Source organism: Hippoglossus hippoglossus, chromosome 20, assembly GCF_009819705.1.
Source record: "Hippoglossus hippoglossus isolate fHipHip1 chromosome 20, fHipHip1.pri, whole genome shotgun sequence".
NCBI lineage: Eukaryota > Metazoa > Chordata > Actinopteri > Pleuronectiformes > Pleuronectidae > Hippoglossus > Hippoglossus hippoglossus.
In genome coordinates, this window is record NC_047170.1 from 9089168 (window position 1) to 9105202 (window position 16035).

The 16035-nt window shown below is 42.1% G+C and overlaps 1 protein-coding gene across 10 annotated transcripts in view; it reads left to right on the forward strand.

Moving 5' to 3' along the window:
• The window catches only part of LOC117754232 (trichohyalin-like), a 130535-nt gene that overhangs the window by 59784 nt on the left and 54716 nt on the right, over positions 1-16035 (forward strand). For 9 of the 10 annotated variants that reach the window (XR_004612369.1, XM_034573055.1, XM_034573057.1 and 6 more), the window contains 6 exons: positions 1127-1228; positions 1507-1583; positions 1944-2088; positions 3381-3618; positions 9371-9455; positions 11934-12045. Coding sequence is in view for 9 of the 10 variants with exons in the window: in XM_034573055.1 (XP_034428946.1) it covers positions 1127-1228; positions 1507-1583; positions 1944-2088; positions 3381-3618; positions 9371-9455; positions 11934-12045 (759 nt within the window). In the remaining variant the exon portion in view is untranslated. The remainder of the gene's footprint in view (positions 1-1126; positions 1229-1506; positions 1584-1943; positions 2089-3380; positions 3619-9370; positions 9456-11933; positions 12046-16035) is intronic. The other variant, XM_034573058.1, reaches the window with a different exon arrangement.

Sequence of the window (16035 nt, forward strand, 5' to 3'; positions counted from 1 at the left end):
CATTCTGGTTTTAATACTTAAATTGGTTTTCACCAAGAAGATGTGTCTTCGTCTTTGTCTTGACTCACATGTGTGTCACTGTCGTCTTGCGCGAGCACCCAGGTGCTTGCCTGAGCTCTGTGAGTGCATGTGTGGGTTCTTTCCTTTGTGTGCATGTGCGTCATTGTTTTCGTGCATTTACGTGCATGCACAAGTGTGTGTTTGTGCACGTGTGCAGTGGCGTGTGTCACTTAATCTTTTCTCCCTCTTTCTCTCTGTTTTATATTTACTACGTCAAGCAACAAATGAATCATCTTTATTACGGAGAAATTTAATTTGGATGAACTTAACTGCTGCCACCAAGGTCAGACGGGCGGAATGTCATTTTAATCCAATCAACTTTAATCTGTTGGTTATAAAAGAGTTAGGCTGTTGAAGAATGGCTGTATCTCAGGCCCTTTATTACACTGGCTAATGACTTTGATTGTGACGCGCCTATCAAGAGGTTAGGAGCTCTTATGGAGCTTCACGTCCCGCTAATTCTCTACCTCATGCCAGCGTTGGACTCAGCTTACCTTAAAGTCACTAATGCCTTTGTTCCCTGTTTACAAGAAATTCTTGAATTGAATAAAAAAATGAAATGCTACTGCTGAAGTTGTATGCTCACATACTGAGCACAAATGGAAATACCTTATAGCTATCTCTATTGTAGACTGCTCGTGTTCTGACTCGGGAATATTTTTGCTGTAATGAAAAGATTCTCTTCTTTCCTTATAATTTGCCTACACAAAGGATAGCAGCTAATAGGCTGTGATTGAGGGTAGTGATACATTAAACAGTTTTTTCCACTTACCCTTGACTACATTCAGTAGTTAAGGTCGAGCCCCTCGTGTTTGGGTTTTGGGAACACGGGGGCCATGTGTCTCTGTGCTCTGCCATGCAACAAATCAATCCACAAAGGAGTGCAATGCATAATGATCTGTTTCCTTAATGGCATCATCAGTGTCATTTGTCAGTTATTAGCAAACCAAAATGCCTGCAATCTGTTGAGATGCCATTGGTTCCAGTCAGTGTGAGACGGACTAAAAACCGACAAGAATATTTAAATCTGCTTTTTTTGTTTTCACTTTCTCTCCTCCACTGATAGAAGCTGATGTTGGAATGTGACCTACGGCTTCATAAGACAAGTCATTCTCACTCTGATGAGGAGTATCTCGGCCTGCAAAGACACAGCCAGCAGCTACAGAAGGTAAGGTCATAGATTGTAGGTCCCTCGCATTGAGATTGCACTTCACCAATTACACTTTGTGCATATTATTATCATCACACCAAACCAGGAGAATGTATTCACAAGAGCATATACAGCTTTATTCAAAGATAAGTGAGAGATGTTTGTTCACGTCGAAAAATGCATTGATTTATTTCATAAAGTTTCTGATTTACATGAACAAATAAGGTATCACCATCCGTATTCTTCTGTATGCATATGTGTCTGTATCTGTGTGTGTTAACGCCTCTGTGTTCCAGCGCTGCACTGAGCAGGTTGAGCGCATTGCAGAGTGTGAAAAGGCTATCCTTCAGATGAAGTCGGAGCTGGAGAGACAGTAATAACAGAGTCTATAAAACTCTCATTCTCCTCTGCTGATCCCGGTTCCTGTCATTGTCTCTCCTGTCTTGCCACCCCCCCCACCCCCCGCCCCCCTCCCCCTACTGCCTCCACCGCCAACTCTCTCTCTCTCTCTCTCTCTCTCATTCTCTTAACAGTCTGCTTACCAAATGACACACAGACGCATAGAAGCATTGCATGGGGAAAATTTAATCTGTTAAAGTAATTTCTTTTAATTTGGCTAAATCTACTAATCTGATTTATTCTTTTTTTTTCCCCCTCTCATTTTGTTTATTGGTACGATGCATTCCACGGCAGCCCAGACGCACTAGCTAATTATTTGCTGCCCTCCCTGTAGAACCCAGGAAAAAGCGGATGTGACGCAAAATCTCGCGCTGTCCCACCGCACACACGTGAGCATTTGCAGCCGGCTGGAGCAGGAAGTGACACGCCTGAAAACCCAAGTCACACACTTGGAGCTTGAGCTGGCGGATACTCAAAAGGTATCAAAGTATCGCACCTCCGCTGACCTGTCCTCTGATTTAGGGAGAGCGTGTTATTTTGACCTTTTCTTTTTTTTTTACTAAATGTTGGCACGGGCTACATGAGATCCCATTCAAGTTTTAAAGAGGAGTACTCAAGCCATCTCCGCTGGCACCACACACACCCATACACACACACACACACACACACACACCACTCATGATTTTCCTGTGATTGCCTGGCAGAAACAAATTGCCTCACCATTAATTAAAGCACCAAACAGTGCCAAGGCTGGTGAAATTGACTCCAATTAAGAGCTCAATGGGACACTAAATATTCAAATTACTCAAAGTGGTGACTGTAGCCTGGCAGAGTGCCAACATCGCTGGCAGTCATAGACACATCATCCGTGTGTGTGTGTGTGTGTCTGTCTGTGTGTGTGTGTGTGTGTGTGAAGCTGCAGGTGCGTAGGTGGAAGTGGGAACATTTGATTTTACATATTAATTTGTTGGTCCTCTGACACATACAAGTGATACACATGTTGCACTCACCACAATCATATGCACACGCACACACACACTGTATTATATACACACTGTAGTAAAGTTCCCTCTTGCTGTCAGATCTTGACCATTCTATCTCCCCTACCTCCCTGTGGAATGTCACATAATGAGTGTTTCATGCAAGGAGGACACATGTATCGATGGGTACATTTGTCCCATGCATTATGCATATACACATTCATCTTTATTGTGCAGATTTTCATAAGAATTCATACGTACTCAGGGCTGAATTCAGAGCTACTGGCCGGTGAAAGATTTAAGAGGAAACTGGAAGAGAGAGTGTAAACAATATAACGTTTGTTTCATGTATGTTTTTCTGCATGTTTGTTTTTCCATTTTTTTTTTTTTTTTACGATGCATACACACAGACGTGGGCATTGTTCAGAATTAAAAGGGTTTTATGGTTAACCAGTCACATAGACTTCCCCAAGACACATTAAGGACACAATGTCCAATTGTTCCAGGCCACGTTAACATCAGTGGTACGGGACACGTGTCCACATACGATACAGAATCTGATGTGTGAGCACAGACAAAGAGTCAAATTGTCACACGGACAAAAGCAGATGCAAGCGGGGCAGCGAGATCAAAAAATAAGTGGTCACTCCAAACATGTTTTGGGCTCTTTTTGATGTGCGAAGTGCTTTGTAGATACTTGTTCTAGCAGCGTATCAAATGCTACACATGCATGCACCTGAAAATACAGTCGATCATTCCATGTTCCTCTTTGGCCCTTTCTTGTTTTACAGGTGCACGCGGCGCTCCTCAGGCAGTCGGAGGAGGAGTTGGAGGAGGCCCGGCGGGAGGCTGCAGGAGGGAGCAGGGAGGTGGATGCACAGAGAGGAGAGGTGCAGAGGCTTCAGGAGGAGTTACGGAAACAGGAGGAGAAGATGAGAAGTGCCACCAGAGAGAAACAGAGTCTTAGTGCTTTCATCCGGCAGCTGAGCCAAGAGGTGGAGGAGTTACGCGGCAAACACCAAGCGACAGGTAGCAATCAGTCAACAAATCCATCACTTACTTGTTTTATCCCTCCAACTGCCCATTTATCCGTCAACAAATACCTTTTTCCGTCAACCACGTATGCTGACAGTGTGTATACTGTAAATATACACGTTTGTAGTATACAGCGAAATCCTTTGTTTTTAAAGTAACCCACGTTTGATGAATCCCCTTCACAGTAAGTTAAAATAAGGGGTGTATAAGCATAGATATATTTTTTATTTTATGGGAAATTTGCTTTTATTGGTAGGACTGTGCAAGTATGGGGGAGAGTGGGGAAAACATGCAGGGCTGTGTCAGAACCAACCCAGGCAAGGCAAAAGCCTTTGTACATGGGGCACCCACTAGCTCACCTGGTGCATCAACATGAGCATTTTTAACATAAAGAGTTGACATTTTAATTCAGTTCACAGTTCATCTGTTAGTTGTCCTGATTTAAATGTGCACTGGCTTTATACATTTGACTACCTTGGAACCTTTTGGCAACATTGTTGTTAAAGCCGGGGGTGGTAATCCTGAAAATGCTAGCAAAAGCAGCACTTTGAAAAAATACAACCGATAAATCCCACCTTCTCCCATCGGCCTTTGTTAAAACCCCCAAAACACATTGGTGTGCGCTGCCTGAAAACTGCTAGAAGCCGACTTTTCCGTCACTTTCTCGCTTCCTTCTAGCTATGTCTACCTCAGCCGTCCTAATGAAATGATTCATGTCATAATCATTACAGTCCTGCGAGGGCGTTTTTTCTATTTTCCGATTATTTATTTATTGATTTGCTATTGGGAGTTGAAGAGGATTTCATCAGATAAGATAACAAGTTTTTCAGAAACAACTCACCAACCCTAAGACTCAGCTCGTGGGGGCAAATGGAGGCAACGTAAACCCAGATGTTTTGGGTTACATTTACTGTTACGGCTGTTGGCTGTCCAACACAAAACTATGGAGCTGTACAGTGTGTCCTACCTTTTGTTGTAGGGCCAGCCACACTGCTGTTAGCTCAAATTAGCCAGTTGTGGTACAGCAATGTGGTGATTTGGTCTCTAGCTGTCTGCACACACACACACACACACACACACACACACACACACACACACACACACACACACACACACACACACACACACACACACACACACACACACACACACACACACACACACAAACCCAAACCAGATCATTACCATACAGCTAAACCAGAAGACCATTAAATCAAACTTGAATCTACAGTGTGTGTGTATGCACAGCCCCGGTGGTGGCCTTTGTAGTATAGTGTGTCAGTGCAGGAATGGTGATGGCTGGGTCTCTCTGGGCACAGAAATGTCTCATTAAGAATTAACGTACACATCTACGGTCACGCCAGGCAAACACCTCACATACACACGCACACAACCATTTCTACCCAACTCCCACTGCTTTAATTAGCACACACACACTCGCTCTCCGAGGTACACACACACACGCACAATCACCTATTGTCCGCAGAGAGATGAATCTGAGGTCTCTCTCTGTGGCAGACAGTGGCTGGCTTGCTCGGTGAATACTGCTCATTAACAAGATAGAGACAGAAGGACAACGCTGTGTAGCTTGGCCTTTGACTGTGATCAAAACGCATTCCCTCAACTCCGCGCTCGACACAAAACCACATATAATTCAGCTTTTACCTTCAGCAAATACAATCCAGCAATGTAGGGCCGATTGTAATGACTTAAGAAGAATAAGGATGCATTATTATAACAAAGGGGAGCATTGTTTACCTGGATACAGCAGTGGCCTGAATAGACTGGGTGAGGAGTCAGCTTGAGAAATTAATCAATATCTAGTTATTTGTCCATCTTAACTGTTTTGTAAATTATTCATCTGCTAACTAAAAGTGCACTGAGATATCAGCATGGTGGCATCTCTAAAAAGCAATACTTATACAAGTATCACACCATTTTTTTCACTCCTGATATGAATTTTTATGGAAGTGCCATTTTTTTGCCATCAAATCGTTTTATTTGTTTGATGCAGCTAACACGGCACCTGAATCCCACAGTTAACTCGGAATATACTTAGCCGTAGTTTTGGGATGTGACGGATAAGATGGAGGAAACGTCAAAGGGGGGAAAGAAACAAGAGGATCGGAGGATGAGTTGGGAACCAGGGAAGTGTCACACGGATGAGATTGAAGTGTCTGAAGGCAGCTGGATTCAATCAAACCGTGTCAGGAGAGGATTCGCAGACGAGAGAGAAGGGGGTGATTAAAACGGAGAGAAAAAAGTGCTGAAACTTGGCGTATGACTGCCTGCGTCGCGATTTGTCACTCTCTGACAGCACGCATTTTCTGCACGACTCTCAGCGCAGTTGAGATCCTGTTTTTTTTATTTTTTACAACGTAGCGAGTCCATAGAGTAAATCACACAACACTTCACAAACTGCGTATGGTGCTATGATTATATCAGTGCACACGATACAGTACAATCAAGATGAGATTGCACTCACTTTATTTATAGGTAATTTAAAGTAAATCCAATGCTCGGTCTAACACACAAAAAAGAAAGGTGTTGATGAGTAAAGATTCTGTTGCTAATCAGTTCAATAAATTGCATTTGGTTTAATCTAAATGTTGTTTATTGTTTATTGAAGAAACTTTTCATTCACAGCCACACCAAACTGCAAAAAGTCAAGCAAGAGCTAATGTTTAAAATATTCAAATATGACCGATAGTTTCATCTTACATGTTGAATAAGATGTGTTGTAAGGTTGGCCGTAATGTGAAATAAATGTGACAACAAATGAAATAACGGCATAAACAAAAACACAATATCCATATTTCCACACTCCCACTAAAACAGAAATGTGATATTACCACTCCTCTGTGCCGCTGATGTGCATCTGCCTAAAGATGATGAAATCATTATTGTGCGCATGAGTGTGCGTGAATGTGTGCGTGTGTGTGCGTGCCGCTATTCAATCTGGATCCCCGGACGCACACATGCACAGGCCTCTCTCCTCCAATTCACCTCTATTACTAGCTATAATCCCATTTCACACTCTATCGATCCCCAAAACTGTTGTTCACCGGAACCAGCAGCAAACACTGGCATTTCTCCCCATCATTTCACCACCATTGTTCTTTATTACACAAAGAAGCCCCCCCCTTTTTTTTGTCTCAGAGCAAACTCAGCCCCACTGAAATATGAATTATAAATGTATGGCTAATAAAAGAGAGGGCGGGGGGGGGACGGGGACGGAGAGAGGGAGAGAAGGGGGAGAGAGCTGGAGATAGAGAGAAGTGGTTGGTAGAAACATCAGAGAAAATGACTCCTTTACAAGAGTCTATTGATCAGTTTCTATCAAAGGGGGATGTCAGACATGAGATTACCTGGCAGTTTGAGCATTAGGTGCCGTGTGTTATAGCCCCGGGCCCTTGTACCGCTGCCATAGGATTGTAAATAAAGCGAGGAGGAGAGAGAGCAAGAGGGGAGTGTGTTAGGGCGTATGTGTGAGTGAGTTTGAGTTTCTGTGTGCGTCTTTGTCTTTGTGAGTGTTCACTGTTGTGTGCATATGATTTTTTTCTTCTTCTTCTTTTTCCCCCTTCTTCTTCTTGTGGTGTATTTGTGTGCATGACGGTGTGTGCAGCTGTGTACCTGCACCTTTTGGCTTATACCCAAAAGCAGTGTTGCAAGCCCATGAAACTTCATAAAGAGAGAGAAAGAGTCTTGAGAGGCTTCTGGGACGTCTCGCGGGAGCACCTTAGCCCGCTACGAATCCCGCAACAAAGCCAAAGGAAGCCCCTATGAAGCCTTATGAAGCTTTTATGAGGGCCAGGCAGGGCCCAGCCGAGCCCAGCCACTGATTCAGGGTTAGCTTGGTTTTCATCCTTCTCATGTTAAAGGTTAGCAGCGAGAGCAGGGTAATCTGACCGCAGATCTGTGATTATATGGCTGATGCTGTATGATGGGCTTTGAAGCTCGCATGAAGGCGCTGAGAGGGAGAGACCAAGCGAGAGTTAGATTACGGACTAACGTCGCACCTTAAGTTGTGTAAGAAGGTCAAGAAAGTGAGACAGGGAGGGACCCAGGATCTTAAATCGTTGACTAATAACTTAACTCGCGGAGCCACTGAAAACAGGTTGTCAAAGACCCCGAACATCATAATATAGGCTTCTCTTCTTCTTCAAGTAGCAAGAAATCTAGAATCCTTTGTGGATCGTTTTAGTTTGTGTTTAATGTGGAAACTTTTCTATTGTATTTGGTCATTTTTATATTTGTGTGTGTGTTCCTCTGCCCATGTGTGTTTGTCTGCTAACAGCAGAGATTCTGTAAATGGTCATTCTACGCAGCTGCTGTCTCTCCTGGTTGGAAGTGTCACTGAGGTCACATCGGATACTAATGCCCTGAATGAGAATTTGAACCCCACCTCAAGTTTTCACAAATCTCTGCTTTATTGATTATTTAGAATCATAGCAAACTTTCACCTTGAGCTTTGTGCGAAAAAAATAAAATAAGGGCACAAACATGCTCATACACACTCGAATAAAAGTGTTTGTGCATCGTTGAATATTTGGGAATTCTAGTTAACGCTTCACTTTTCTCAAGAGTTCAGTTTAAACAGTTTGGATGCTGCAAAAACCATGAATTAATCATGGTTTTACTAAATGTAGATTTGACGTATTTCCTCCTCTCTGGTGTTGGTTTTGGCCTCTTCCGATTCAGTCTGTCCCACCACTACCACGGTGCGTGGCTCTTAAAGCATTACACCAATATACTAAACATTTCTCAATTTCTCTTTCGCACACTCAAATAACACATGCGCACCCACAAAGTCAAGGTCCATCCTTGAGATATTCAACACACACGCGCACACACACACACTCCTCTACATATTCAGTGCACACACCTTCTCAATATTCACTAGCCTTGGCCACCGATGGCTGACAGTTTATGTTATATTCAATGAATACTGAATTTAGTGAAAAGGTTTTAAGAGCTATGAAGAAACATTGACTCACAAAACAGCATGCAGAACAAAAAAGGGGAGAGGGAAGGAAATCCCAAATTTTAAATTCAAAGTAAAAAGGGGGCCTGCAAAAGCAAACCTAACCAAGGAACCTGACTAGTGGTTTATTATTCATCCGTTGGATGTGCTAAACTACTAAGTGTAGGACAATGGGGTTTTATTGCATGTGGACGGAAGAGACAGCTGAAAAGTGAATGTGATTGAAGAGCCACAGAGTATGAGCTTAAGTGGCCTGCTCAAGGTAAAGAGTGCCATCTATTGACAAGGTCGGGAAGCACTCCTTTTGCGCCTCGACAAAAGGGCTGCTGCCACATCCTAGTGTAATCAGTGAAATACGTCCACTCCTTTCCCTTCTCCGGTTTTTGCCTTTGAAGGTGACTCGCAGTTCATATTTTCCCTTTTTCTCACGCTGAATCAATAATCACCTCAGCGTATACATGTTTTGTAAATCACTCCATTAACCTTGGTCTGCTGGATGATGTGAAACACGGTGGAAATCTCTACTCATCTTGCATATTTATTATTTCTCTCAAATACAATGAAAACGAAACCAACCGGGCCTGGGAAAAAAAATATATATATACGGGACAATTTTTTATTTCTATCGCAAATTGGAAAAATGTAATTTCTTTCTGTGGTTTGAATTAGGTCTCCCCTCTAATGAATCCTAACCACGAGTGTCTGAAGTGAACTGTTGCTCTGTGTCTCACACTTTCCTTTTTCTCTGTGTCTCCTGCTCAGTGGAGGATTTGGCAGCCCGCGCAGAGGAAGTGAGGCGGATGGAAGGGTGTCTGAGAGAGGGAAAGCTAGCAGAGGAGAAAATAAGGTAAGAAGGGAGAGAGGGAGAGAAGCTTCCTCTCTTATCCCTTTTCCCATCGTCCCCACTGTGAGCCCAGTAATCAAAAACATTTAGCTATTTTATGTGCGGCAGGACGGTAGGCTGTTGAACTCAACATGTGCTGAACACATCACAACCTAAACTCAAAAGTGTCTCACTTATCCGGACTTAAATTATCATTTCTAAGGATTTTAATACCCAGACACGTCAAATGCAAATGACTGACGATTTCTGTTTGGTAGAAATATCAAAATTGCGCATTGATGGGACACGGTAGGTAAGCAGATGTTAGGTCACGGAGTTCAGAATTCAAAGGTGGGACCCCTGGGTGACCCCTGTGTGTCACCAGCGCTGCGGCGATGACATCAGCGCGCATGTATCACCCAGTAGAGAGTGTGTTTGTGTGTTCCTGTTTGTGCGCACATAGCTGCGGTTGCGGCTTTGGCTTCAACATGACCTCACTGCAACGGTCTCCGTCTCGGGGAGTTTCTTTTGGTTAAGTCGAGCCATGGAACATTTTCTCCGTCAACCGGCAATTTAAAACTCGGCATGGAGACTTTATAGGTTACACTCTGAATTATTGCATTTTATTGCATTTGAACCAATTTTAGGCACTGGATGGTAAAACAATCGCTGTGTCTGCATATTATAGCCATTTGCAGAATCAAGCTGTTTACTGTTAGCCCAGTATTATCTAATAACTGCAAAGACATGAAAGGTTTTTAAGCAACAACACCATGCTAATGGCTTCCATCTGTGCTGTGGGAAATCCCCTCCTTTTCTCCACAGGACGCCTCCTCTCTTTTTCTTCCCTTTCTTTCTCCCGCTCTGTTCATCCTATCATGTGTTCTCTCCGTGGACCAATCTATCAGGCATTGTCTTTTCTTTTTTTGTGTTTCGACTGCTCAGATTCTGCTTCAGCTTTTCACCAATCACCGAGTCCCTCTTTTAGTTTCAGTTTTAACTTCACTGCTCAATCAATGCGTGTGTGTTGAGAAGCAGTGTCAACTTTAATTTCTTTTGATTTTATATTTTTTAGAACTTTTTACAGATTTTGTATCAATCTTTTATTAATCATTACAAAATTCAAATTGCCGAGCTATTGCCGGGATTATCATTGTGTGATGGATGCTGTATGTTGACTTTCTTTATTAAAACAAAAAAGAGGCAGAGGAATCCAGCTGGGATCTGTGTTGCATCTCAGCATCCATCTCTCACACTGCTCATTCTCTGTCATCTTCGACCGCACGTTGTCGAATAAAGATATAAAGATAACAGATGATACCTGACCTGTGCTGAAATGATTCGTCAATTAGTCAAACATTTATTGAATATTTTATAGCAACAGGTTAATCATTTGTCATGTTTTTAAAGTGAAACACAGAAAACTCTCAGCAGATCCTATAATAAATAGCTGCAACTTTTAAGAAAACAGGATCGTACTGTAACTTTACATAGGGCATGGTGTTTGACATTGATAAGACAAAATGAGCTGTAAGAATAAAAAAAAAATCATGGATGGATTGAGAGGAATACATGTTGAACTTTGCATTATTTTATTTTTGTATTTTTGGAGGTGTCAGTTTAGGTGCAAATTAAAAAAATCTATATTTTTCAAATCCCAAATCAGTCTTTCTCTCTTTCTTTCTTTCTTTTTTTTTTTACTGTAAAATCTATAATGGACTCACTTCTCATCACTGTCCCAAAACTTTTGCCTGTAAAAGGCCTGACACATTTTTTTTTTTACTCTTTATTCTATTCCTGTAAATTTGTCATTTTCACGTTTTGCTTTTGGAGGTGTGTGTCGAGAGTGACGCGGGTTTGTGTTTGTGTGGACGGGGCTGTTATGGGGTGTCGAGGCTCAGTGAGCGGCCGGAGCGCGGCTGCGGAGGGAGGTTTGTGGAAATGGTAATCATTTGTCGTATTGATCCTGCTGTAGCCAGGGCAGCTGGCACACACAAACCGGCTCGCACGCGTGTACACAGACAGTAACTGACTCGCACACATGCAGGCGCACAGTTGCGTGGCAGGAATAGACCCTTTCATATTGATCCCCTTCACATTCCCTTAGCTCGACTGCCATACACACTCACACACATAAATACACACACACACACACACACACACACATACTCACATTCTCGCACATACTCTGCATTAAACTCCTACAACTCTGAATTTTTAAGAAAGTTTATCTCGGAATAAAATAAATGTATTGTGTGTGTGTTTGGTTTTAGGAACATTTATGGTAATAATGATCATTATTAAATGTTATATTAAGAATTACAATTATGTTAATGGTAAATAAAATGATTGAAAGATTGAAATTTCTTTTTAAAAATGTATCTAAAATGTTGGAATGTGTGATGACGATTAAGTAAAAATAAAAAGATTGATTTTTATTACATTCTAACCTTTTTAGTTCTGTAAGACTACATGTTAGAGTGTTTTTGTTTGTGCATGCAGGTCAATGGCCGTGACGCTGGAGACGGAGGTGGCAGAGCTCAGGACGAACCTTCAACAGGCCGTCAGTCATAAACTCGAGGCAGAGAGCGGGAGACAAGATTCACAGGGGCAGGTAAATAGATACACACCAGACCTGAGTGACACAGCCTCGACAAATCATCTGCAGGGTTTGTTTTAAGTGGCACACGGTGTTGGACACGTGAGGTGTTTGTCATTTGAACTATTATACTCTTTGTAAACCAATTTTACAGCTTCATATCATTTAAATATAATTTTGTACTTATTCTGCCTGTCAACATATTAAAATTATATTACTGACCCGACCCATTTTTTATGGGCCCCTCCTCTCCTCTCCTCTCCTCCTCTCCTCGCCCTCCAAAGTCTTCCTCTGCCCTCCTTCCTTCCCTCTCTCCCTCCTGCACAGCCCCTACCTTTCTGATGATTAGTGGCATATATCCGGTGCTACAGCCTGGATTATCTTGTCCAAGAGAGGGAGGGGTGTGTGTGCGGGACCTAAACCTGGCAAGGTGATTTGGAGCGTTAATTCCTGGGAGTAATATTCCCTGATATTCCCTAATGTTCTGGCTGGGAGCGTCGGGGGGAATCTCAGGGGAGAGCGGTTGTCAGAGCTGAGCTGCTGCTGTACAAAGGCAGAATGGATAATTAAGGGTAGAGCCAGGACGGGGAGCTGATGTTCATTTAGATTCGACAAACTTTGAATTCACTCTAAAGCTTCCATCTACTTTGGCACTCCCAGGGATCTTGATGTTACATTTTGTTCAGACTCTTCTTAAAGTTTCCCCCTTTCTCTTTCTTCCTGCCTTTGTTTCTTTCTTTATCTCTCTCTCTCTAATCTCCTGCTCTCTTTTTGCCCTTCCCTCTTGAAAACTTGTTTCCTTGTCTTCTTCTCTCTGAGTTTCTTTCTCTTTTTAGTCACTTTCCCTCACTTTGCCCCTTTAGCTGAATGTTGCGTCTTTATTCCACCTCACTGTTCGGAATAAAACCTACAAACATGGAAAGGGTGTGGGGTGCAGTGTTGTTCCACCTGTTTTGGTCAGCGGAAACAGGCAAAAGCAGCATTAATAGAGGTCTTTTAAATGGCAATATAGCAGAGACGCTTCTTTTTTTTTTTTCATTCTGCCCTCGTGAATAATGAAGCCCGCAAAGTGCAGCTCTTCTTGTTTCTTCTAACATTAGTGCACCGTGTTTGCCCAGGGCCGGTATGACTCTGATTTAAGCCAATTGATTGGTCAGTCAAGCAAGTCCCAGCGAAGAGTTCTTCATCTATTTCTAAACTTGGTATGTCAGAGTCTTGCGTGAAGTAAACACGACAATGTCTATAAATTGCCAAGCATAAAGTAAAAGTCTGTTTCTTTTCTACTCAAAGCAACAGTTTCTTTCAGTTGAAATAGGCTTTTTAAATTGTTGATACGGTTCCTATGAATAAGCTTATTTTGTATTCTGATGTAAAGGCTGGCTATACATCAGAATATGATTAAAATTACACAATTTTCTATAATATAATTAGCTTGAATCTAATTTAATGAATTGTTTTCCACTGTTATTCATCAGTCAGAACTGCTGAGGCGCCTAAAACAAGAACTTAAGTCGCTAATTTGATTTTCTTCATTTGCAACTTGCTTTGATAAATTTTCTAAACTCGTTTTTAACCTAACATATGTAATCCCATTATTGATACAATTTTACTAAAAGTCAGACACAGGCCTACGCAAAAAACAATCTTCACTATTTGCAGACAATCTCCCAATCCAATAATTTGATAATTTAGAAATATGCTTATTCTTTTTTTTTTTTTTCATGCTTGAAGTGAGATAAGAAAGATCAATCCCACTCTCATATCAGTTCACTAAATATGTATCTTGGCTCTGGTCAAACGTGATTAAAATCGAACTAACTGAAATTTTATATCTTGCTTGTTTGAAAACCCAACTGTAAAAATGACAAGTTGCAAATGTGTGGCCATTATGTAAGACCACTTTCTGGTGGGGCACAGTTTTCTTATCACCCTGAGGATCCCAGACATTTAGCAGAGAACCAGGCGAGCTTTTTCCACTGCTTCTTGTCTTCTAGCTAAACTAACTGGCTAAGGGCTACAGTATATGGCTAACCCTAAACCCTAACCCACATGGCACATAGTTCTGGTCATGTTTGAAAAGTTGCGTCAGAGAGCCATCTGCAAATTTACATTAATCAGAGGAGATGTTAGGAAAGTTTAGATCCAATTCAGATTTTTAATAACAAAGCCTATGCATCAATTTGAAATGGATTAAAACAGACATCATCCACCATCCAGTATTCCCAGTTCCTCATCCCATTGTGGCATAATTCACTGAAACCAGATTCTTTGGATTCCCATCAGCCAAACAAGAGCCTATAAATCCCTCTGTCTTCAGGGAGAGACTCAAAGTTAGTGACACACAGATGAAAAAAAATGCTCTATCTGTAATTAACAGAACAAATGGGAAAGAAAAAGGAATGAGACAAATAGTCGGTTAATATACAAATCTTTAAAAGTGACTATACCTTTTAGTCTCCAACTTTCCAAAAAGATGCAGCCGAGACTGGAGGAAAAGTATAATTGTGATAAACTGGCGTCTGAATAGAAGTGTGCGGTTATCTGCAGCGTCTCTGAATTTGCTTTAAGTTGTGTGTGGTTGGATCTTTCCCTCATTCCGAATTCCATACGTTTCCCCTTTTGCATCCTCGCTGTTTTCCATCATCTCCACAACAGACGAGCTTTCCAATGAATTTGTCTACAAACAGTGTTTAAACACGGGTGTGATGACCACTCTGACGATGACTCCTTCATTAGGTCCCAATCGCTGTTATTGACCAGCAGAAGATGAATTATCCACCGTTGGAAAAAAAAAAAAATCAAAGGGTTTGAAATGGTAAATGGTACACTACAGTGGCCTATAGAGGAAATCTATATTACAAATTGCCTCGGTGCACAGTAGCTGAACCTCAGGATAGCTCTGTCTTTTTTCCATGGGTATGTCTTTGTATGCATTGTGTGTGTGTGTGTGTGTGTGTGTGTGTGTGTGTGTGTGTGTGTGTGTGTGTGTGTGTGTGTGTGTGTGTGTGTGTGTGTGTGTGTGTGTGTGTGTGTGTGTGTGTGTGTGTGTGTGTGTGTGTGTGTTTCCCGCTGAATCGTGTTTGTGTTTTTCTTTGTTTATGTGTTTAGTGTCTCTTTTCTGATATGAAGGAAGGGATTTGGATATTAGCTGCTGGTCAACTTTGCGCTTGCATGTATGCTGCTCCACACACACACACACACACACACACACACACACACACACACACACACACACACACACACACACACACACACACACACACACACACACGCAAACAGACACACACATCACGCGATCCTGTCCCTCTGCATGGGTCCAGTTCAAATACAAGTCATGGTAAACACGAGGCATGTTTTTGTGACTGATCAGATCGTCCCGCTCTCTCTTCTTTTTTCCTCACACACAGGCACGCACACACACAATCACAGTCATTAGTGTGTTTACGTCCGCTTCTTTCAGCGATGGAGTAAAAGATTTCAAACAGTGTTAATGAGAATTTGCAGAGAAGTTTTCGGATAGCAAAAGTTTACGAGTGTGTTTTCATGCCCATAAACTTTTCTGAGTTGCCAAAAATCTTCAGAACTATCTGTGTCATCCTATAGAAACACAATTAGACAGTCGCTTTTAATCACTTTGAGTCAGTGGGGTGCCTGAGACCGGTCCAGGCTTAAATATCCTTGACCATGACGCTGAATCACAAACTGTTCCCAGACACTTTTTATGCAGCAGTGAGACATGGAGGTGGGCCACGGATATGTTCATTCGCTTCCATTGATATTCATAACTTCAGCAGTGATGGACAGCAATTTAGCCGCCTGACTTTGCCATCATCTAACCATTTTGGTATAATCGTACACAAACGTCCATCTTTACCTGTAACTAGCTGTGTGGGTTCTTATCCGTTCATTGATCTCACTCATTATACCTGATAGAGGCCCCAAGCCTGCTCCAATTAGCTCGGAATGAGCCACACTAGATCACCGTCATTGCGCGCACACACACAC